Below are 22,763 nucleotides of genomic sequence, written 5' to 3' on the forward strand. Positions count from 1 at the left end.
AACCCATGTAATTTTAACGGTGTATATTGCAAAGTTTTGTTTTCGTATTTTTTGGTATCCCAAACCATCATTGACATTCTCAAATAACGCCATAATTTTGTTTTGCATTAGTAAGCCTGACGAGTCGATATCAGAACAGTCCTCTGGATTCTGCAAAAAAAAAAGTTCGATTCACACAATGACACAAGTCTTATAATTAAGTAAGTTTATACATAACACATATACAACCATTCTACACCATTTTGCCATGTGTGCAAAAGACGAAAATAAATATAATCATCTTACCAATACCATTCAACCTATGTATCAAAACTCAACTATTGGTATTTCATTGTAGTACTAGTATACTACATATCAACATCAGGATTGAACTTTTGCAAATTCTTTATTATAAATTCTTGGTTTTTAAGCCATGGAAGAATAATAAGAAAGAAAGGGAGGGAAGGTCGTAATTTGTTTGTATGGACTTTTGGTTTGCGAGGATAAAATATTCTACGATTCCAAGCCGTCCAACCCACGGATAAGAGGACACGTGGCAGAAAATTACGTAGACAAAAACCGACCAAGCCACCCAAACACTTGTCACCTTCAGCCAAAAAAATCATTTTTATTTAGCTGAGTGCAATAATTGCATGCCCACTCCCAATATTCCCGTTGCGCTATAGTCCCCACCTCCACCTCTCTTGGATTTTATTTTATTTTTGTGAAAATTCTTTCTTTTTCAGTTTTCAGACAAAAGAGTCTTCTTAACCACCACAAGTACAATACCAAAATCTTAAACATCCAACGCTTACAAGTTACAACAACACAATAACAATACTTACAAACTTTTATCAATAAAAAAATAGTTTTAGCGGTTTAAAAGAACATCACGGATGAAAGAAAATATTGGACATACAAAATTTTGGATTTATTTATTAAAATTTACATTTTAGAAACAAAATTCACCCAAACATATACGTTTTTGTTATAAAAACCATGCTGTTTCCCTTTTATAATAATATCTATGACCGAAATTATTCATTTTCACGTAGGATGTGTGAGCTTGATCTGAGAGAGTTCCTACAATTTAATTTCAAATTCAAACTCAATATGGAAAACCAAATTTCTTGGAAATATAAACTGTATATCGAAGACTTGGCCTATCTATCGTCTGGATAAATAAAGCCCAAACGTCTAACTGGGCTTATATACTTTAGTCCACAAGCGCCTCCGGCTTTTTTAACAAAGTCTCCTAATTGTAAAATTTAAAATTGGTCTAACGGCGAATGAACCTAAAACCACCACAACAAGCATCACCGACTCGAACCACTCTCGCTAACTAACCAACCCTAGTTTCTTTTTTCACGTAACGTTCTTGCCGTATTGTTTTTTACTACCACAAGCCATCAGTTAGCCAACGTGGTAATGACACCTGGACTTGATCAGTCCTCTCATTTTCTTATTTTCCTCCGTGTCTCACTCTCATCATCTGAATGTATATTTTTTTAAAAAATAAATGAATTAAAATCCGCTTTCTCTCTCTTATCCGCTCCACATCGCTTGGCCGCCGCCGTCCGCCGTCGCTGTCCACCACCACGTTTCAAAATCCCTTCGTCGCAAGTCGACCTCCATTACCCAATTTCTGTTATAAGGTAAACGACGCGTTTATTCCAAAATAATTGACTTCCCCATTGGTTAAAAGAGCTTGTTGGGTGATTCATTGCGTGCTTGTATCTCTATCTGTTTGCTTTACTTGTTTTTATTATGTGTTTTGGATAATTCCAAAACGTATACGGCTGTTTTTGCTCTGTTTTTGTTTTGCTGCTTCATTGGATCAATTTTTAGATACTTCTTGTTTCGTTTTTTTTTTTCTGATTTGCGGTTCTTATTTGTGCTTAATTTTTGACTTTTGTAGATTGAATTGGATGTTAAAGGTTCAAATTTGGCTTGTTTGCTCGTCAGATACCGTTAAAGAGATGCTTTTTAGCATTAAAGGGTGATGCTTTTTTATCTTTTTGGCCAAAAAGAGATTTGAGAGTGTGCATATTGGAGCTCAAGGTAGAACGGAGGTTTTTGTATAGTAGGGTGTGACTGTGACCTACTTATTGGAGCTAAGGTGTAGTAATAATTATAACAGAAGAAGACACATCAGATCTATCATCAATGTCTGAAGGTAATTTGGCCGTCATGAAACCAGAGGTAATAATTTCATTCCTTTCCTTTTACTACTGGACTATCTTAGTCAGCTACTTCAACTCTAAAGGAAAAGGACCAATAGGGCAATAGGGCATATGCCTAAACTAGTACTGTCTAAGGTTGTGATGGTTAGAGGGTTGTTAGATATCATGACATTCTCAGTATTAAACTAAGGCACTTTTTGATACATGGATTTTTACAGTTTAGTGTTTGATTCATGATTAACTTTATTCTCACCATCTGAATTACATGAGCTAGTTGGTTGGAATTGAATGACTAAATTTCTTTCGCAATGTTATGGATTCAGACGATGAAGTCCTACATATGGCTTCAAACTGCTGATGGCTCAATCCAGCAAGTAGAACAAGAGGTTGCAATGTTCTGTCCCATGATATGTCAAGAGGTAATACAGAAGGGTGTTGGATCTTCTAAGAATCATGCAATATCGCTTCCACAGCGAGTTAATCCAGCTATGTTCAGCTTGGTTCTTGATTATTGCAGATTTCATCAAATGCCTGGACGTTCAAACAAGGTTTGTATTCTATATTATTGAATAAATTTTCATACCCTGTCGGGCCTTTTTCAATACATCTACTTTCCACTCTTTAGGAACAGAAAACTTATGATGAAAGATTCATCCGAATGGATACAAAGAGGCTCTGTGAGTTAACATCAGCCGCTGACAGTTTGCAGCTGAAGCCTTTGGTTGATCTTACTAGTCGTGCACTTGCACGGATCATTGAAGGCAAAACCCCTGAGGAGATACGAGAAATATTTCATTTGCCTGATGACCTTACTGAGGTATGTGCTTCTCAAAATATCTCTTCTTGAGATGTGTCTTCTCCATCTGCTTCTTTTTTTGACTGCTCTTTGATAATTTATCCAGGAGGAGAAATTAGAGCCTCTGAAGAACACGATGGATGATCCACGGATTCGACTACTGAATAGATTGTACGCAAAGAAGAGAAAGGAGCTGAAAGAAAGAGAGAGATTGAAGGTCTGTTTAGCATTTTCTATTTAACTTGTTTAGGATATTGCAATTTGTAATTTGTAGCTTTATGAATGAAAATTGAGGGTAATTTGGTCTGTAAGATTGAACTGTTTCATGAGCTTATGAAGTTGGGGTTTTCCATGTCTTAGAATGTTGAGGTTGAAGAACATGTGGATGAACGTTCTGTGGATGACCTGTTATCATTTATTAACAGCAGAGGTACTTTCCTTTGACCTTACTGGTTTTCTAAATTCACAATTTCCTTTCATTTGTTCTGTTTCTTCGTTGGCTGCTCCAAGTTCTCTATTTAACTCTGAAGTACTGTACCATCACATTATAGTACATGTTTGGATTCTTTTTGTGTTGATTCAGTGATGTATGTTTTTGGTTGTTGACTATATTTTCCTCTTTGAGCTACATATTTGTCATTTTAATATTGATTTGGTGAATATTATCCATATTTGATTGAGATATTTGGTCTGTGATTTTATGTTTGTGTTGCCTCTTAGTTTTCTACTTTCTCTATTCTACTTCCTTTTGAAGGCCTCATTGGAAGTAAGGAAAATTCTGTTTCACAGATCCCAAGGTGGTAAAGAAAAAGAAGAAGAAGAAAAAGAAGATTGTTTCTTCAAATGACATTCATGATAAGGTTCAGACTAGTTTCTCTGTGTTTGTTTTCTGGTCGGTATTTACCAAGTCAATGATGCGTTCCTTGTGCTTAGGAATCACATGATCTTCATTCCAAACAACAATGTGTTGAAGAGACCGGGTCCAGCATGAGAGAGGTACCCAACTTACCTAGTGCAGAAGATGACATTTCTACACCAAAGGCCAGCTCTGAAGATGAAGACGATGAAATCGATCCAGCCATGAGGGAAATGCTTGATAGGTAAGACCCTCCTTGTTAAATCAAAACTAGGATATATTTCTTATAATGAATGTTACACATTGTTCTCCAAGTCATGAATAAAGATGAGTATCAGCTCCATCAAAATCTTGCATTTGGGAAATGAAATAGACTTGGTTCTTATGAGTGGTGTATTTATTTTATTACAGAGAGGTAGAAGATTTTGCTCAAAGACTGAACTCCACTTGGGTTCGGTCGCTAGGACAAGAAAGAAGGCCTGTACACTTCTCCATAAATGGCAACGGGACTACAAGACGGCATACAGGTATGGTGGTATCTATATTGGCGTCATTATCTTATACTTTTTTCTTTAATCGTAATGTTGAGTTGGACGCTTGCGGTGTTAAATAAATGACAAACAGGTTTTAGACATACTCTAGATGACTGATGGGGTTATGGTTTGAACTTAAAGGTCAATCTCCATGACACAATTGAAGCTGAAAATGAAACAGTTTTGGTTATGTATGTGAGCAAATAGAGAGAGAGAATGGTTCACTAGTCACCACCGGCGGTTGATGCGTGTCCTCATGTAACAGTTTTGATTTTGAATGTTTAACATTCGTCTAGTGATCCGTCCTTTTCTTTGTAAAACCACGTGTAAGTTATTTTAGTTGTTAGAATCTAGTTCTACGTTAAGGTATTTTGTTTTAGCATCAGAAATTAATCATAGACACACTTTCTTGTATCACACTATTGCGAATGTAATAAATGGTTGAAGTTCCTTAGACTATTTGATAAAAGAAAAACATAACAACACTCGCCTTGATCAGGATCAATGGCTTGATGATAACTTAAACTGAGATTTATAGTTAGAAGAAGAAGAAATAATGAAGACAGGTTCCATTTGTTTTAGCATCACAACTCACAAGTCACACCAGACGAGAAAAGAAGAAGTCACAAGTAGCTACATCTCACACAAATGATTCTTGTTACATACATTGTATATACAACTATATCAGTTCATTGCAGTTTTTATCTCTCTCTCTCTCTTCTTTCAGGAGACGTTTAAATTGGAGAGTCACTCACGATGCTCATGGTTTTGAACTGTGAGCTTCTGCCATAGCTTGGTGTAGTTGATCAGGAAGTTTATCATGTTTAGTCCCATTCCGCTGCACTGATGAAACAAGCACAGTAGGCAATTCCATCAACCAGATCATGTAATGAATATAATATAATCTGCAGGGTCTTTATATTTTCTAGTCAGAGTTGCAACACATACCGGGAAAACTTGAGAAGATGAGTCATTCGGTTCCTCTTGAACTTCGTTTATTGAGTCCTCAGATCTTCCGGGGTGTGACAATGTACCAGCAGACTGACAAGAGGAGGAGGATCCCTTGTCGTTTTGTCCATCCAAACTTGCTACCTCTTGAAGCGTATTGGTGCTTATTTGTGGCAACCCAAGCCGCTGAAACTCAGACAAGAGCGCAGAGAGAGCTCGAACTTCATCCATTCTAGCTTCCCTACATTGATCAGGAAACATCAGCAAAAAGCAGCATCCAGCAGTTGTGGATATCTCTGTGAAAACAAAAAGGTCTTCACCAAACCTTGTGTGGATAAGGTTTCCTTTGCAGGTAAACTGTATTTGACAAGTAGCAGGCGCTTGTTCGCAGACGAAGCTTGCTTTCTTGGACCTAAGATCCTCCATTTTCCTGGAAACGATAACAAGACGCACGCACGGGCTTAATTAGCGAGCAAACAAACAAGAGAGATCCAAAAAGATTGTCATGTCTAATCTCAATGAGCCAAAGCAATTATTACATGGAATAGTGTTTATCTGCAGCAGCTCCCATAACAAGCTTCCTGATTTTATGCTGTTGTATCATTTCCAAAATCCCTTTCTCGATTGAGTCCATTGCAAAACACAGTTTCTCTGCCTGTACCTACAGAAACCAACCTTCTTTTAGAAAGAATTAAGGAAAACAGAGTTGACATGCACAATACATACCCCTTTCTTCAGGCAAATACTAAGGTACTCTTGTAGAATCTTGTCTGTTTTCACCGTTTCTTTGCCTCTATATGCTCTCACTAACTCCTCATCAGCCGTGGAAGCTTCGAATCTGGTACCCACTTTGCATTAGAAGTGACAAGAGTTTTAATTAAAGTCAATACTTATTAACCAGGGAGACTTATTAGAAAGCCAAAAGAGGGTAAACAACAACACTTACAGACAGGAATCGTTGGAGATGGCTGGTGAATATGAAGGATGCAGATTCTGTTTCCCTCGGAGTTTTCTAACGCCCATAGGAGATTTGATGTGTTCTTCCACACATTTTTCCCAACTGCAACGAAGATTTTCTCTTCAAGTATCCCTGAGCTGACTGTTTCCTCCATAGCCTGAGAAGAAGGAACTTATGGAGAGACAAGATTTTGGAAGAGATAAGTTTCTTGCATAAGCATTGGCTTGTTTACTTGGACAAGAAGACACCCAATGGCTGCACATCTCACCATTCTGGTATCTCTGTTCCTTCGAATATTCCATCAATCTATACCTATATGTTATTGAAAAAGACATGATCGATGGTTTTATTTTTCCAAAAGATATGAAAAAAATCTAAAGAAATAATAAACCATGAGGAACAATGTAGAAAATGCAATATAAAAATGTTATTCAACATGGTATCTTTTCATATTTTATTTAGTTTATTAGCTGCTTTCAACGTAATATATACATGGTCAGATTGTATTACATAAAAAAACAAGAATGAAGAAAAGGTCTTTCAAGTTACATGGGTTTTATATACATTATTACATTACAAGTAGACGAGATCGTTGAAGCAAATGCTGAAGAATAAATTATATTTCTTTTTTTTCTTTCACTTTCGGGAAGAGGGTGAAGCGTGAAGCCATTCCTGGATTGCAGATCGAAGTGCAAGATTTGGAACTAAGTTTGTATGAAGAAGCTTCTTGTTCGTCATTGGTGAAGTCTCATGTCCACTCTCAAGCCATGTTCTTATGGCTTCTGTTTCATATGTAAATCCATCTGCTGCTAGTTGTGGATCCTCCATCACTTCCTGCAACATTATATAGAAGAAGAAAAAAGGTTTCAATAATTTGTTTTTATGATTAGATGCAATCTTCGGTTCCTCTCTTGATTGACTTTAGTTTTACCAGTGAAATGGGACAGATGAAGTACTGAGGAGCTTCACGGTGCTCATCAGATCGAGAGACCTTCTCATGGATTCTCTTCAGCTCCTCTGCTTCTATAATTGCTTTGTCGCGTCCTTTTATCAGTTCATCTCGTTCTTCCTTGGCTTTTCTCAACGCTTTCGTTGCCAAGTTATACTTGTCTTGCAGCTTTTGTACCAACATATAGGACTCGGTTATTCGGTTTTCAGATATATACCTCATCTTTTCGAGTTTTTCTCTCGCTTTCGTCAGCTCCATTTCTGTTTCTTTCCTACGATTCAACTCCTCGAAATAGGCACTTTCCCATTCTTTAGCCTACATTTGGTCAGAAAACTTCGTAATCATCAGGCAAAAACGACATTCCCAATGGCAACAGAAATTGTAGGAGCAAGGAAGAGATTGCCAAGAACTTGTTACCTTTTTCATTGCTTTATTTTTCTCTTTTTCAGCTTCCTGATGCTTGAAAGCCTCCAAGCTTGCTTCTTTTTTCGATTTCTCAGCTTCAAAGACAGCTAATTGATACACATTTCCATTTCCTCTAGATATCGTGTATTGGCCCGAAGGTAATACAGATCCTCGTGAACGGACTGAATCTTGATCAGAACTTGTAGATGCATACTCAAGAGATGCGTTACCCATGATAGCTTCCCTGCATTATACCATCACCAGATATATTAGTCTTCTGACATGTGATTGTTCTCACAATCCCAGTTCCTGTTAAAACCACAAGAGTCAGATATAAAACACAAATAGCATTCCAAAAACCGTCTGATTTCTCTAGCATAGATTACAGGGACTCGGGATAGACCTTGTATATACCAGGTATCCTTTGCAAGTAAACCATATACAACAAGTAGCAGGCGCTTCTTGACGAATGTAAATGGCTTTCTTGGATAACAGATCTGCCATCCTCCTGCAAATTAAGAATAATGATGAATCAATAAGTGAAGATAACAAGAAAGATCCATGAAAGATGAAAATCCAAAAGTAGTTAGTTATGCCGGTGTGTACATTGAATAGTGGCTGTCTGACGCAGCACCCATGACGAGCTTCTTGACATTGTGCTCTGAAATCAGTTGGATGAGTCCCTTCTCTACCGACTCCATTTCAATGAGTATCTTCTCTGCACGGACCTAGAATATCACAATCGGCTCTCTTTATCTCTTGTATCATCAAACAAATAAATAATATCACTTATCAGCAATAGAAGTAACCAAAACATACCTGCATTAGCCTGCATGTTTGAAGGTACTTGTCCATGATCTTTTGTGCCTTTTCCTTTTCTTTTCTGTAGAGCGGCTGGTGAACGTGGACGATACAGAACTCCTTGCCTCCAGTGTTCTGTATCGCCCAAACAAGAGTGGACTTGTTCCCTAATTCCGTCCCCACTGCAACATATATCTTCTCATCCATTAGCAGCTGCTGCGAAACTGGTTTGCTCATCATCTCTCTCTATCTCTCTCTTGCTTGGTCTGGATTCAGCGTTTAACGCTGCATTGAAGCCTCGTGAAGCCAACACTTTTCCCCTTTGCTTGGATCGAAGCTCCTCTTTCCAACACACTCCATATATATGACACTCAAAACATTCCTCTAATTCACTCAAGAGATTAATAAACAATAACAAACATGAACTTTTGCAATACAAGAAAAGAGATGAAGCAATCAACAAACAAGAAAATTTGTTCAGTTATAACATGCATACGAAGTCAACCACGGTACCAATGACGAAACGTAGCCTTAACGCAGAAGTTGTATCATGTATTAAAATAATGAAGGCTTTATGACTTTCAACGACAATATCTATGTTCGAAGAGGAATGTCGACATATTGACAGAGATACACAAATTCCACAAGACTTAAAGAAAATACTGAAGAATAGTCTCACTGTCTCAGCAATTTCCAGATTGATGTCTTTCAATTCTGCGTTAGGTTGCTTACCTCAGTGCAACCCTGAGTTTCCTTTACAGCTATGCCACTAGCCGCCAAAACGACCTGACCTCACTGCTAATTAAGTAAGATTAATCATAAGAAGTTAAGAACTTTTAACAAATAATAATCACAATATTAGGCAATCAAAGGTTAACTTCTTCTAGGAGGAAAACAAGTATTACACGATAGTATTGACTTCATAATTTAAGACTCATCCTATGTAAAAGTTAAGCTAAGTAAAGGCATCACTAGTGAGATCATGTCAGAGGCTAATCTTTGTGCTAAAAGAAAGCCGAACATAATGGAGGAACAAAAATTGAGGCAGTTCTTCTCACACAAAAGGAATAAACATACAACTTTTTTCATACAGAACATATATATATAATATATACACATACAAATCTCACCAGCCTCTTCTTTTCATATATGACAAATATGGAGGACTTACACTATGCTTGAGAAAGTAAACAAATATGGAGAGATCGTATTATGTATATGTATAAGGAAGACTGAAAAAAACTAATCTTACTCACTCTCTGTTGCCTCCCGCAGAGAAAGGCAAAAAACTTTTTTTTTTTCATAAGAGACTACTTGCGGGAACAGGGGTTGAGGGTTTGAAGGATTTTAATTTCAGCAATGATGTTGAAGCCACTCTTGAATCGCAGAACGAAGAGCATGGTTAGCGATTAGGCTGGTGTGAGAAAGCTTGACATTGGTCATTGGTGAAGTATCATGTTCACTGTCCAGCCACGCTCTTATAGCCTCTGCTTCGTATGTGAAACCGTCTGCAGCCACATGTGGATCTTGCATGACTTCCTGAAAGTTTTGTAAAACCAGAGGACAAACGGGTTTAGTACCATTAAACTGCAACATAATGGTGTGAGATCTCAAACAAGCAAATTTCAATGCCTTTGTGATCGAAGTTTTCTGAGATTTATAATAAAATTGGAAATTAATACTCAGACTATACATTTTAGTTACCTGGAAAATGGGGCAAATGAAGTATGGAGGGGCTATGCGGTGCTCGTTACGGCCAAGATGGAAAGATGAAGATCCTCCACTAGAAGCCCTCATAGGTTCAAGTACCCTCCACACTTCAGTTCCAAGATCCGGACGATTCTCGCTGACAGTCTCGCAGCATCTTAATGCCAAGCGAGCAAGCTGCTCCGCCTGAACAAAGGGCCAGTCACCTGCTAAAGGGTCCAAAAGGTCGTTCAATGATCCGTTATCGAGGGCATACTTCACTTCGTTTGATATCCGTGTGGCAGGTCTCCCAGTCAACAAGCGCAATAAGATAATCCCAAACGAGTAAACATCTGACTTTGGAGTTAGCTCTCCACTACTGGAAGCTTCTGGATCCAAATAAGCACCTGTGGCTGTGAGATCAGTTCTCACGCTTTTGCTTCCACTTGGATGAAGTAGTGAGCAGGTCCCAAAGTCACTTAACTTGCTAACGAGATTGGAATCGAGAAGGATATTTGCTGGCTTCAAATCCCCATGAACTAAACTATGAGCTTTATTGGAATGAAGAAAGACAAGTGCTGCGCATATCTCAGTGGCAATGCGTACACGATTTTGCCACGACAAGGGTGGAGAGTTGTCCTTGCAATTTATCCTGTCTTCAAGGCTTCCATCCGGAAGATACTCATAGACAAGACTCCACCCCTCTGGACATGCTCCAATTAGCGTAATGATATTTGGATGCCTCATTTTACTTAACACATCAACCTGCAATGCCGCACGAATTAGTCAATTAGTCAAAGCTCCTCCACAGCAAATACTATATAATTAAAACTTCAGAAGGACTGCTTCAAAGTCCCATTTTTAGTAGAGGCAGCAGTTTATGCACAACAAACCAGTCATGAAACGACACAAACAATTTAATTTGAACAAATCTTAGCTTCAGTAATAATATGTCAAGAAATTACCTCCTGTTGATATTCTACAGGGCCTTGCGAACTGTTAGGATTCAACATTTTTATAGCCACCTGTGTATGACGGAGTATACCAACGTAGATGCTTCCATATCCACCTTCCCCAATCTTCAGGGTCGAATCAAAGTGATTAGTTGCTTCCTCAATCTCAGAAAATGAGAAATCCGTGAAGTACTGAGGTAACTGTAGAGTTGAAGTTTCTGCACGACCCCTTAACTCCTCAGCTTCTCTGAGTGCTCTGTCACGTTCTGTCTGCAACTCCTCTCGTTCATCCTTCAACTTTTGCAACAACTTCACAGCTATATCAAGCTTCTGGTTTAGCTTTTCCATTGTACCATCAGACTCTGCTATTTGGCTTTCAAGCATTGCTTTCTGATCCATTGCACTTTGAAGTTCTTCCATGATTACCTCTTGCTCATTTTTTATGGTTACAAATCTCTCTTTTTCTTTTGCTACTGCTATTTCCGTATCTTTCCTTCGCTTCAGCTCCTCAGAATAGGCACTTTCTGATTGTTTAGCCTATAGTACGTAGCAACATTATCAGAAAAATATTTTATTGTAGCTGTTATTGGTGTAACTAAAAGCACCACCATTAAGTCTAGTAATCTCTTCAAGTGATACGCTAGCAAACATGAGGGTCCAGTATGATATAGTATATCTCTAGCTAGAATATCTAGCGATCATCTTTAGAAAATGTCAGTGCCAGCTAAATTATTTTTGCAAAGAAACTCACCCTTCTGATTGCATCAAGTGCGTTTTTTTCAGCTTTTTGACGCCTAAGAGTCTCTGCAAAAGCTTCTTGTTTAGAACTGTGAGCCTCTGACGTAGCTTTTCGGATTTTATTGTTAAATGAATCATCCACACCATCCTGCAATGATGGAAAAAATTCCTGGACAGCTGAGAATGCAAGGTATACAAAATCAAAATGCATTGCTTTTTCCATTAGGAACTACATGGCATACCGGAAAATTGGAGGGAGATGAATGGCCAGAATTCTCGTCAACTGTACTCATAACTGTTGCACTTCCCGTTACTTCACTGCCATCAGATTCTCTATCCTCCTCATCGGTATTTAAAGACCCATCCGACACCCTCCCGCTGTGTTCAGTTGAACTTCCATTGCTTACAAAATGTTGAACTGAATCGGTGCTCTGTACTCGAGATATATGCTGATGTTCAGACTCCGGTGTAGAGAAAGTTTGAAGTAGATCACTTGCACTTATGGAAGGACGCGGAGATGCATATTCTGATTCAGTGTCATCCATCGTAGCTTCCCTGCAATGATAGCACAATAAAGATTACTAATAAGCAGCCACAGATGCGTCAGCTTCAATGCCAATGCAGCTCTCTGGAAGCTTAAAGACTACTATACATGGCTGACTCGTATAAGTCATTTTGAAATCTACAGAATATGAGAAAAAGAATTGGCCAAACCTTGTATGAATTAAGTATCCTTTGCAAGTAAACCATATATGACAAAGAGTAGGTGCTTCTCGGCGTACGAAGATGGCTTTCCTGGACTTCAAATCTGTCATTCTCCTGTAAGTCAAACGATGGAGCAGGCCAAAAATTAAGACATTTAAGAGTAAGACAGCAGACAAATCTACAAGAGTTGATTCAATATGCCTAAGTAGAGAGTCAAAAACGAATTTTGAATCCTATGAGCATACCTTGAATAGTGTCTATCTGCTGCTGCTCCCATGACAAGCTTCCTAATTCCCAGCTCAGAGATCAGTTGTACAATTCCATTCTCGATAGATTCCATTTCAATAAACATCTTTTCTGCCCTGACCTACAATCATAATTGACACCATTATTCTCTAGAAGAAACTAAAATTGTCAAGTAATACACTATCTAATAAAGTTTCATACGGCTATCCTAGTGCTAGCCAATGAAGTAAAACAACTCTTCCTATAAAAAGCAAAAAATGAAGGCATACCCCTCTCTGCTGGCATATACGAAGGTAGTCGTCTAGGATCATATGTACTTTCGCCCTTTCTTTTTCTCTAAAAACCCTAACTTCTTCGTCCTTCACAGAACCAACTGGAAATTTGGCGCCCACTATATGAGGAAAAAAACAGTAAGAATAGAGATCAACGACCACAAATTAGAAACCAGACTACACAATTAGGCTCTTAAGGGACAAAAAAAACACACACACACAAAAAGTAAAGAAGGTACTTACTAACTGGAATCATCTGGGAGGGCTGATGAACATGAACAAGGCAAATCTTCTTCCCACCAGTGTTTTGCAAAGCCCAGATGAGTGTAGACTTGCTCTTGGCCACGTGTTTATCCACAGCAACGAAGATTTTCTCCTCGATCAGCCGCGAAACCGGTTCGTCCATAATCCCACTCCGACTGGACCTTGATCCTGGGCTACCGATTCCGTGAAATCTCATGGATCCAGCTCTTTCACCCATTGCTGGAATTGGAGTCACCAAAGCCATCTCTCCGATACCAAATCAGACAAACCAAACCACCAGATCGTTTGTACTCCTAAAATCCACATAACAACGAAACAAAATTGAGAATCCAAACCGATAACTCCGGAACCACGAATCAACAAGCGAGTAAAAAATAGAAGTTTCTAAAATCCCAAAAGGGAAAGTTCATACCAGACTGAAATTTTGAAGCAAAACAGACACTCGAAATCGTATTGAAACCCTAAAAAAGTCTACGGATACGGAAGAAGAAGAAGAAGAAGAAGAAAGAGTTTTTATATGATATCAATTTCGAAACGTATTGACCAAAACGACTCCTGGTCAGAACAACCAAGACAACTGAGATTTTCTCGGAAAGTTTATGAGAGGAGAGAACGAAAAATTAAAATTGAGAAAAAAGTTGTATAAACTAATTTATTCGATTTTGCTTTTGCTTTTTACATACCAAAACGAAGCTTCTTGGGGGATTTGTTGTTTGATGCTCAAATCAAACGTGACGTGGTCGAGAGAACATGAGAGAGTCTTAAAGTTAAAAGAAGAAGAGAAGAGGTTTTTTATTTATCTGCTGTGGGCACTCACACAGTACTACTTATATAGTTGGATGGTCCACCTTAACCGATTAATGACACGTGTACTTCTTTAGTGAGATTAAAATCATCCATAGCACAGATGAGATTGGTACACCAACAACTCGTAGACTACAGAAAAACGTATATATGTATTTTTATCTATCAAACCAAACGTATATATATGAATTTTCGATAGCGTAACTAATATCTTCACATAAATAATTTCTAACAAATATCATTCTAATGGTAATAAACATATTGAATCCATATAGTTCTACGGTGTTTATTGAATATAATTATACGTCAAACACTAATTTCGTTAGTTGGTTCGGCAAATATATATTTCTTGTCTTCAAAATATTAAACATTTCTGTGTTGAAATATATAGATGAGAAAAATATCTTGTAAATTGAAACAACTAATATAAGATGAAATCATATTTTTTTCAAGTTTTTCTTTCTCGATTAATCAAGAACTAGTTGAATTGTTAATTTGGCGTGTGTGGTTGTACCATGTTATATAATGTAAATTAATAGGCATATTCCCCCAAATGCTTATTCCCTTGTCATTTTCATTTGAATTATCTATGTCCCCGGCGTCGATATAGAATTTTATATCTTATTGAATATTACGTTAATGTGTAATTGACAGGTTTTTAAAAAATAAAGAAAAGGTTGTCTCATGATATGAAGACAGGCGAAGCACATCCACAATTTCACTATAGTTTAGCATTTAACTAACCTAAATTATTGAATTATTAGTTTTTTTTTTAAATTAAATATCGTTATCATGGAATATTTCAACTTAGGATATACGATTTGGAATGTGGCATCTCCTTTATTCATTAGTCCAAAGCTTCATCGTAAAAACTGTGGTTTGAATTTGACAATTTGTTCGTGCACGTTTCCGTTAGGGATATAATCTTAATTGGATATGATATATGACTAGTCTTCACGATAACCGGGATCCGGATTGACATACGTATTAGTATTAAACAAACCATAATCTATAACATGGTTCCTCTATTTGATATATATATCATCATCTTTCTATTCATATTTTTTAATGATTCATTTTATAAAGATTGCATTATTAGTTAAAAAAAAATTAGATAAAATGTGATGATTTTAAAATTAGTTTACGGCTAAAACTTTAAACAATCTAGATATGTGTGAAGAATTTTAAACTTAAGTACGGATGTAACTCCGGTTTTATATTAGTCGCAACAATTAGCCTTTAGTCAATGAGAAATGACAACGAAGTTATTAAATGGGCAATATATGATGCAGGCTTGCTTTCAAAGCCTGGTTTAGATTCTGAGTCCGAGCCCAAAGTTTTGCTTTCAAAGTCTGAAATTTCCAAGGACGTATCAACATGTTTAAATTGCAGGCTTTGGTAGCACAAATTATAGGACATAATCACTCATGCTCTCACAGTCCGTTCTTCCTCACCCACCAAGCATTTTTAGATTTTGGCTTCTTCCTTTTCAGGGAGTGCCTAATTACATTAATGTTTCCTTTTCTGTGATGTGATTTTCTTAGTTGGCATTAGTTCAGTGTTCGATTATTAATTATGGGACAAATTAATATATGTCAGCTTAAAAGTTCTATAAATAAATTTACTTTGACGTCTAGAAGGAATTTTATACACTTATTTTGGTGTCTATTAGTACTTCGTAGTAGTGATAGGGTTGCCACATCATCCTAGTTCAAATCCTTATGATACATATTGTTGGAAAAACATATCTGTATTGATTAGTTGTTTATATTAAGTTTTTCATATGCATCACCAGGTAATTTGATGTAATAACCAGCTAGTTGATGACATAAACTTTGATAATTTTAAAAGGGAAAATATTTGTTCCAAAATTCAGATCAATCATATTGAGATGTTTAAGTTTTAACAGAGAGTCATGCATATCATCATTATTTTTTACGTTATCACCGTCTTTTCTTTATGACTAATTGACTACTTATATGTTACCAAAACCTTTAACTAAGATGATTGTGGTGCATGACTAGATAGAGTTGTTATATGGCAACCCTGCTTATTTTATAAGATTACACTAATTATATCTATGATTTTCTGTTAGGTAGAACATAATGAAAGAGTTATATATAATTAACCTACAAAAACGAAAATTATATAATATAAAAAGTCAAGAAACTAATCATGCATTTGATTACACATGACGCTACCGTTTGATTTTGTTAGCTTTCTAATCTTTTAGTTAAATTCCAGTTTAAGTAAATTACAAGACTTAGTTCGGCGATGGTACCTAAGAACGAACAAGAACAACGAAACATTGCTTGCACATAACCTACGGGTCGGGTTGTGTTGTATGAGTCACACACAATGCAGAAAGCGATGCGCAAATGGCCCATCAAATCTTCACATGCGCTTAGGACAAGAGAGACGAAAATGTAAGAGAAGAATCCTAAGAAACTATATGCTTCGTATACTCCATGACGTCGTCGTTTCTTCTGTTGGTATATGCTGAGTAAAATACAAGAAACGTTGTCGGTTACTTAATTTTGTTTTTAAGGTCTTCATTGCGAACATTTGTTAATATCTTTTGTCTCTTCTTTTTTCTTTTCTTTTCCATCCTTAATTGCTTTTGTCTTTTATCTTGGTGCTACTATAAAATAATTACTAGCTGCTTTCTAGTTAGGGGTTTTCTTTACGGCTACTTAAAGGTATTAACTCTCTTTAAACTGAATCTATTTATATCAATCTTAATTACTACAGTACAAAACAGAATTACATGCAATAATCAATTAATGGTGATAATCGAACGGATCAAAACTAAAAAATTGATTTAACATTCTAGAATCTAGAGTGACGTGCATGTATTCTTTTTCACTTTATCGGACTTAATTTTTAGATAATAGATTATGTATTATAAATATTATGAGAAATGGACATCATAACTATACTAAATTGGTGCATGCTTAACGACGAAATATAAAACCATATAGTAACTGTCTGAATATATTATGTGAGAAATATTCATGTACATGGATGGATACACGTCTCCAAATTCGCAAAAAGTTTTCACAAAAAGGTGTGGTCCAAAATAGGATCAACATCGTTCGCTGTTGTATATAATATGCTGATCCTACATATATAGCAAATGTCCAAATAATCATAAATGGAGTTTGCCAATTGTGAGCAACTTTATGGCAATATTCTTCGTAATTTTTTTATTTTACTGGTTAACAAGTATTACACATTTTATGGCAATATTCTTCGTATATTGCGTGATTCTACTTAATCAATTCATTCGTTTTCCATATTTACGATTTATATAACCATATTTGACCCCCAAAAAACCTGTAAAAAAACAAAATCCAGTTTTTTACTACATTGTATTTCTGCTTGGCAAACCTTGTTTTCAAATATCACGATCGTGCTCTCGACATTTATTAAAACCATTTAGTTTTTATTGGGACTTAACACACACTGACATTATTTATTTTTAAAATTGTTTTGGTAAGAGACATTATTTATTTATAAATAAACGGTGGTGAGTCAGTCAGACAGACACCAAAAAAAAGAAAAACAAGAAAAAGGAACGTTATAAAGTGACGAGTTTGCCCTTCCCGACACACATATCGCCGTACGGTACTCTCTCACTCGGACAACTTGGCTCCAGAGGACCATTTACTTACCGACTCCGAGAGACTATTCCCCATATCTAATTATCTACACATACGTTTGTTTGTGTATAATTATGTGTGTCCACACTTAAAGTAAACAAGAGGTACAAATTTATAGTTAGGTTTTGATTAAGAAAATGGAGTTTGATTCTTTGGTTTTTTAGTATTTTTCTAATGTCGGAAATAAACAAGAAAGACAAAAGATGTTGACTTTTTTTTTTTTCGTTTTCTTCTAGTATTATTTATACTACTATTATATTATTATTACGTAAATTATGAAACTTGATCGGATTTTGTCGTTACTAATGTAAAACTCTTTTAATCTGATGCCAAATGTCAAACTTATATTTAATCAAGTAGTACTCTTGTTTTCTACTTGATATCGATCTCTGGGTATTTACTTTAAAAAATTCGAGTATTTTGTTTCTGGTGAGAGAAGTGGGTCTACTAAATGACACACTTTGCAAAAACAATCTACCCTCGTGCTTCGAGCTTCGTCGTCACCCTCTCGTGAGTTTTTTCCTATTACTATAATAAATAAGCCAAGAAAGCCGCATTTTATGCGAAATCTTGAAATAAATATACTACTATAATCTTTCAGCTTTCTTCTTTAACAATAAATATGGAACTCTGAGTGAGTAGAGAGACTAAAGTATTATCACTACTTTTTTTTCTTCTGCTTTATCAGTAGATTGTTCCTCTTCTTGCAAGCATTGGATCGGATTCTAAAAGGTAAAAGTTCTTTTTCTCTTTTCTTTCGTAGGGATCAACAATGCATGAATCATATAAAGACTACTTTTTTGATTCAGACATAATATTCTTTGTTTGTAATCACAGTTTTGGTATCTGTTTTTATAGTTACTCCCTTTTTTAGATTTTGCTCAACAGAGAGAGAGAGGAGAAGAAGAGTATTGTGGATTTTAATGGAGAAAGAGATTTGTAGAAGACATCTCTCAAGAGAAGGGATTGGATGTGTTTGGGTGTTTATGAGCATGTTTGATTTCAGACATGGTGGATCTACCCACAAGCTTTTGATGGATAAGAAACGTGGAAGCAAACGAATCATAGGTTCTGTTTTTTTCTTCATGATTGAGAAAATGTTTCTGAGACGGAAGAAAAGATTCTCACTTTGTTGGTTTGATGAAACAATTAATGCAGGTAATAATGGAATGTTTGAGACTAAAGTTGAGAAGCAGCTTACCTGTGACTGTGACTGTGAGGTCTTTGTTAACTTCCTTCATGGCTTTGAGCTTACTTTTCTTGTGTTAAGTTAATGGTTATTGAAGTAGATTGTTTTGTGTTGTTGTCTCAGGAGAGTGAAGAAGCTGAGATGCAGAGTGTCAAGAAACTCATTGAAGAGGAGATTGATGAGAAGATGAGTAAGCAAAAGTGTGAGTCCAGAAACCGGAAGAGGAGAAGTAGACCCTGCAGCAAAATCAGTGAGGATATCAACGTTTTGATTGCTGGTGATGATGACGATCATGCAGAGAACTTAAATGATGATCAATGTACTCAGAAAGAAGTAAACGATGATTCCGAAGAGAAGTTCAGCGAGTTGATAAAGCGATTGATAGCTCAGAAGGATAGCGAAGTAGAGAGTTGTGACAGCCTGGTGGATGCATTTCAGGTCTTGGATTCTAAAGCAGGATCATTCTTGAATACTGGTACACCAACTTCAGGGGACTCTCAGAGAATCAAAGTGACAACAAGATCTCCAAATGAAAGCAGAACTTCTCAATGCACACAACAAACAATTGTAATTTTGAAGCCTGAACCTTTGGATGTTGGATCATCACCTGGAACACCTTCTAAAGACAACAAGGCCAAACATGGGAGATTTGGTTCTCGCTTAATTCTCAGTAGAATCAGAAGAAGACTAAAATTTGGTGTTGGAAAGAATCCATGCAATGCTCAATATGACTCTGATCCTGATCCAGATGCATTGTCGTCTAACATGAATCAAAACGGTTGTTTGGGACAAGACACAGATACTACTTCCGGAAGGCATGTTTCAGGTGGAGAAATATTTCCTGACATTGATTCAAAAAGTGAGTCTAACAGAGAGGACAATGTCCATGGAAGTGAAGATTCGAAGAAGAGTATGTGTGGTATATACATTGCTGCCAAGAAAAACCTATCTGAAATGCTTGCAGAAAGAGATATAGATGTTGTTGATTCACCGGATAAAGAAGTACCAAGAATCCTTGGGAAGATTCTTGCTTTCCCTGAGTTCTCCACACCAGAAAACAGTCCTAGAGTGACCTTGGCACATGATACTGTTGGTGATCAGACAACCGAGAAACCAAATCTTCAGCAGTGCAGTTCAGAACAATACTCTCAGCTATTAGTATCGGATTCAAACACAGATGAAGAAACATCGTCTACTGGTGATATGCAAGTTACTGGAGGTGATTATATTTCTTCTTCTCTTTTGATCTGTTTTTTTCTGTCTTGGTGGGGTTTTGAACTGTCAAAACGAGACTAACCGCTTATGATGAGTAATCAGCAGGCATTTCAGACACTGAGATGGAAGAGGAAGAGAAGACTGTTATGGACTCATTGTCTGAAACAATGAGCTCTTCCATTACCCACCAAGATGCATATATTGATGAGGTTGAGCACAAGCAACCCTTGGAAAAGGTTTGATTCCTTGAGTCTATGATAGAGTTTCTATTGTTTTCTTCATGAAAGCCTCATATTTCCTGCTTTATCTTGTTCTTAGGAAATATTTGATGAGGGGAAGTTACCGTGTTCTCCACCAAACTCTTCAGTAAAAATGTCTGATTGCCAAGAAAATACCACAGATGTACTGGGAAAGTCAAGTCCTGTGTCTGTGCTTGAGCCTTTCTTTACAGATGATGACACTAGTCCAAACAGCACCAGGTTCTCTTCAGGTATATATGCCTATAAAGAATTTGCAGCACCAATTTAGTATTCTAGTAAGAATTTTGTTCAGAGCTCAGATTCTGACCTTCTTCATTGACTCAATTAGTGGAAATGCGGATGCAACCACTTTGCATAAGATTCGACGAAGCTGATTCTCCAAGAACCGACAAAGCAAATGATGTCAAAACTATGATGGATGACAAGGAATTGGCTCTTGCTTACATTCAAGCCGTGGTGAAATCCTCAGAGTTGAACTGGGAAGAGCTTTTGGCGAGGTCTTTTTATTCGGAGCAGCTTCTTGAGCAGGCTCTTATGGATGACATAGATTTCTGTTCTACAGATCTCTGCAGTGATAAGAAACTTCTTTTTGACTGTATCAATGAAGTTCTTATGGAGTTTTGTGGGCATGGCCCTTGGATTTCATTCGTCAAACCTGCAGTTCGGATGGAAAATGCTACTGAAGTGGTACAAGAAGAAGTTTACTGGCATCTCTTACCTTTGCCTTCTCCTCACACACTAGACCAGATAGTGCAGAAAGACCTGGCTAGGGCTGGAAACTGGATGGACCTCCGCTTTGATATTGGTTGCATCGGTTCTGAAGCAGGTGAAATAATCCTTGATGAACTATTAGAAGAGATAATCAGCAACTGCACATACGTGGTCCAACCTGAAACACTCAACGAGCTGGTTCCTTGAGTCTCACTGCTCCAACACTTCTTGTGCTGACGAAGAAAGATACTCATGATCACCAGGAAGCTCCTCTGTTAGCTCTGTACAGTTTCACTTCCACTTCAATGTACAAGCTCTAGTTTTCGTTCTTGTGCAGATACACACAACCACAGCTTTTAATACCCCAACAACGACTGCAAAAGAAGCGCTTTGTTTTGTTTCTTTCAGTCCTTATTATGTTTTCTTTTCCATTTGGCTTCTGTAAAGTTTTGAGCTCTGTTGTGAATGTGTTAGTTGTATGTTGTTTTGAGTTCTGTAATGAGGATGAATAAAACAAGGTTTGAACTTAATCAAGAAGAACATCTTGCTTCATTGTGTTTCAGTCAAGAAACAATCCAATACAGAAGATATTTTGACAGATTAAGAAGCTCTTTGGCAAATAAAGGACAGTAATGGATTAAAGAACATCTGATAAGGATAAAACCAATATGCTAAAGGATGAACTTTTGACAGATCAACAGTAATGTATAACTGGTTTCAAAAGAATTAGCAAATTTCCTTATTCCTGCACTGAACTTCAGAACTTGGCTTGTAATTTCTGATCAAGTGAGTGGTTTATAGTGTTAACAGCGCCACTTTAGCACCACACCAAGCTATCAAATAAAACTGGATTTTCAGTTTTGAGATGTGTAAATAAACGTTACTGTAACTCTTTCCAATTAATTTGTTTAAAAGATGAGAATATAAAAGCTGGGTTTAATTTGTTTAACTGTGGTTTCTCATTTCTCGGATCAGCAAGATTTCGACAAAAGCTGGGCGCTCTGCTGTGCCGCTAACCTGGGCATGACGACCGAGCTTGACGGTGGCGACAACAGTTATCCAACGGTAACCGTGACCGCCATAACGGTGACGCTCATTGAGCATTGTTTCAGTCGACGTCAAGAGGAAACAGCGATGGAATTTTACACTTGTTTGTTAGAAAAAAGCCTTATGGTCGACGATGCTTCCAAGAAACCACTCTTGGAAGTTTTGTTCAAGTACGGTAAGAGAAGCGAAGCTTGGTCATTGTTCCATAACGTCTTCGTTTATACTAATGGTATGGATTCAGAGCACTCTGAGCGTATAATAAATACAATGGTGAATGAGCTTTTCAAACTGGATATGTCTAAGGAAGCAATTGATTCATTCGATGGAGTGAGTGCAAGACAAGGCTTCTTTAAGCACAAATTCAGGCATGTACCTTACGCCAACATAATCACGAGGTGTTGCGAAGATGGGAATTTGTTGTCCAAGGCAAACAGGATCTTTCGTAAGTTAATAAAGGAGAATCCATCGGCTTGCAAGATTTCAACATTCGAAGAAATGATCAATGCGTATCTAAAGGCCGGGAGGCTCGATGATGCGTTGGAAACAGCAAACAAGATGGTGGATGCACATCTAAGCCAAGTTTCTTCGTTGTTAAAGAGTTGA

The 22,763-nt window shown here is 37.1% G+C and overlaps 6 protein-coding genes and 1 long non-coding RNA gene across 38 annotated transcripts; 4 read left to right on the forward strand and 3 right to left on the reverse strand.

Moving 5' to 3' along the window:
* Positions 1-1,255: 1,255 nt before the first annotated feature.
* Positions 1,256-4,806, forward strand: LOC104784725 (SKP1-like protein 20). Of its 21 annotated transcripts, none has more exons than XR_015558133.1 (11): positions 1,271-1,634; positions 1,898-2,181; positions 2,486-2,581; positions 2,659-2,710; positions 2,788-2,979; positions 3,065-3,175; positions 3,319-3,388; positions 3,713-3,818; positions 3,892-4,058; positions 4,226-4,341; positions 4,439-4,806. XR_015558133.1 is itself a non-coding variant. In XM_087451774.1 (11 exons), exons 4-11 carry the CDS (start codon positions 2,690-2,692, stop codon positions 4,462-4,464), a joined length of 774 nt encoding a protein of 257 aa, XP_087307900.1. In that variant the 5' UTR covers positions 1,271-1,634; positions 1,898-2,181; positions 2,486-2,581; positions 2,659-2,689; the 3' UTR covers positions 4,465-4,806. The 21 variants fall into 21 exon arrangements, 12 of the variants coding, with proteins under 12 accessions (XP_010508088.1, XP_010508090.1, XP_010508089.1 ...); XR_015558134.1 differs by having other exon boundaries at positions 2,680-2,710; XM_087451774.1 differs by having other exon boundaries at positions 3,748-3,818.
* Positions 4,807-4,859: 53 nt separating this feature from the next.
* LOC104784724 (U-box domain-containing protein 33-like) lies at positions 4,860-6,467 on the reverse strand. Its single transcript, XM_010509785.3, has 6 exons — positions 6,242-6,467; positions 6,022-6,143; positions 5,835-5,956; positions 5,621-5,725; positions 5,296-5,536; positions 4,860-5,190 (listed from the first exon to the last, which is right to left on the reverse strand). The coding sequence occupies exons 1-6, from the start codon at positions 6,405-6,407 to the stop codon at positions 5,095-5,097; spliced, it is 852 nt and encodes a 283-aa protein (XP_010508087.1). The 5' UTR covers positions 6,408-6,467; the 3' UTR covers positions 4,860-5,094.
* LOC147943130 (uncharacterized) lies at positions 5,475-7,126 on the forward strand. Its single transcript, XR_015558135.1, has 4 exons — positions 5,475-5,607; positions 5,687-6,045; positions 6,197-6,528; positions 6,904-7,126. It is a non-coding gene; the product is annotated as an uncharacterized LOC147943130 (long non-coding RNA).
* On the reverse strand, positions 6,679-8,862 carry LOC104784726 (U-box domain-containing protein 37). 2 transcript variants are annotated; one of them, XM_010509791.3, is made up of 6 exons: positions 8,427-8,862; positions 8,214-8,335; positions 8,011-8,115; positions 7,620-7,851; positions 7,185-7,517; positions 6,679-7,087 (listed from the first exon to the last, which is right to left on the reverse strand). In XM_010509791.3, the coding sequence occupies exons 1-6, from the start codon at positions 8,646-8,648 to the stop codon at positions 6,890-6,892; spliced, it is 1,212 nt and encodes a 403-aa protein (XP_010508093.1). In that variant the 5' UTR covers positions 8,649-8,862; the 3' UTR covers positions 6,679-6,889. The 2 variants fall into 2 exon arrangements, with proteins under 2 accessions (XP_010508093.1, XP_087307896.1); XM_087451770.1 differs by lacking the exons at positions 8,214-8,335; positions 8,427-8,862 and having other exon boundaries at positions 7,620-7,916.
* Positions 8,863-8,939: 77 nt separating this feature from the next.
* LOC104784727 (U-box domain-containing protein 33) lies at positions 8,940-14,076 on the reverse strand. Of its 6 annotated transcripts, none has more exons than XR_015558123.1 (11): positions 13,956-14,076; positions 13,252-13,565; positions 13,006-13,127; positions 12,736-12,857; positions 12,500-12,604; positions 12,028-12,340; positions 11,799-11,933; positions 11,060-11,584; positions 10,113-10,859; positions 9,665-9,947; positions 8,940-9,203 (listed from the first exon to the last, which is right to left on the reverse strand). XR_015558123.1 is itself a non-coding variant. In XM_010509793.3 (10 exons), the coding sequence occupies exons 2-10, from the start codon at positions 13,514-13,516 to the stop codon at positions 9,762-9,764; spliced, it is 2,520 nt and encodes an 839-aa protein (XP_010508095.2). In that variant the 5' UTR covers positions 13,517-13,565; positions 13,956-14,076; the 3' UTR covers positions 9,434-9,761. The 6 variants fall into 6 exon arrangements, 2 of the variants coding, with proteins under 2 accessions (XP_010508095.2, XP_010508094.2); XR_015558122.1 differs by having other exon boundaries at positions 8,940-9,206; XR_015558125.1 differs by having other exon boundaries at positions 13,685-14,072.
* A 4,089-nt stretch (positions 14,077-18,165) lies between these two features.
* Positions 18,166-21,643, forward strand: LOC104784729 (uncharacterized). 6 transcript variants are annotated; one of them, XM_087451785.1, is made up of 7 exons: positions 18,166-18,470; positions 18,627-18,806; positions 18,897-18,958; positions 19,051-20,146; positions 20,248-20,378; positions 20,461-20,632; positions 20,731-21,643. In XM_087451785.1, exons 2-7 carry the CDS (start codon positions 18,662-18,664, stop codon positions 21,318-21,320), a joined length of 2,196 nt encoding a protein of 731 aa, XP_087307911.1. In that variant the 5' UTR covers positions 18,166-18,470; positions 18,627-18,661; the 3' UTR covers positions 21,321-21,643. The 6 variants fall into 6 exon arrangements, with proteins under 6 accessions (XP_087307911.1, XP_087307909.1, XP_087307910.1 ...); XM_087451783.1 differs by having other exon boundaries at positions 18,167-18,470; positions 18,613-18,806; XM_087451784.1 differs by having other exon boundaries at positions 18,179-18,470; positions 18,597-18,806.
* A 493-nt stretch (positions 21,644-22,136) lies between these two features.
* On the forward strand, positions 22,137-22,763 carry LOC104788745 (pentatricopeptide repeat-containing protein At3g60980, mitochondrial-like). The gene has a single exon (XM_010514527.1). It carries the CDS (start codon positions 22,137-22,139, stop codon positions 22,761-22,763), a length of 627 nt encoding a protein of 208 aa, XP_010512829.1.

This window comes from Camelina sativa, chromosome 5 (assembly GCF_030686135.1).
Source record: "Camelina sativa cultivar CO46 ecotype springtype chromosome 5, ASM3068613v1".
Lineage (NCBI taxonomy): Eukaryota > Viridiplantae > Streptophyta > Magnoliopsida > Brassicales > Brassicaceae > Camelina > Camelina sativa.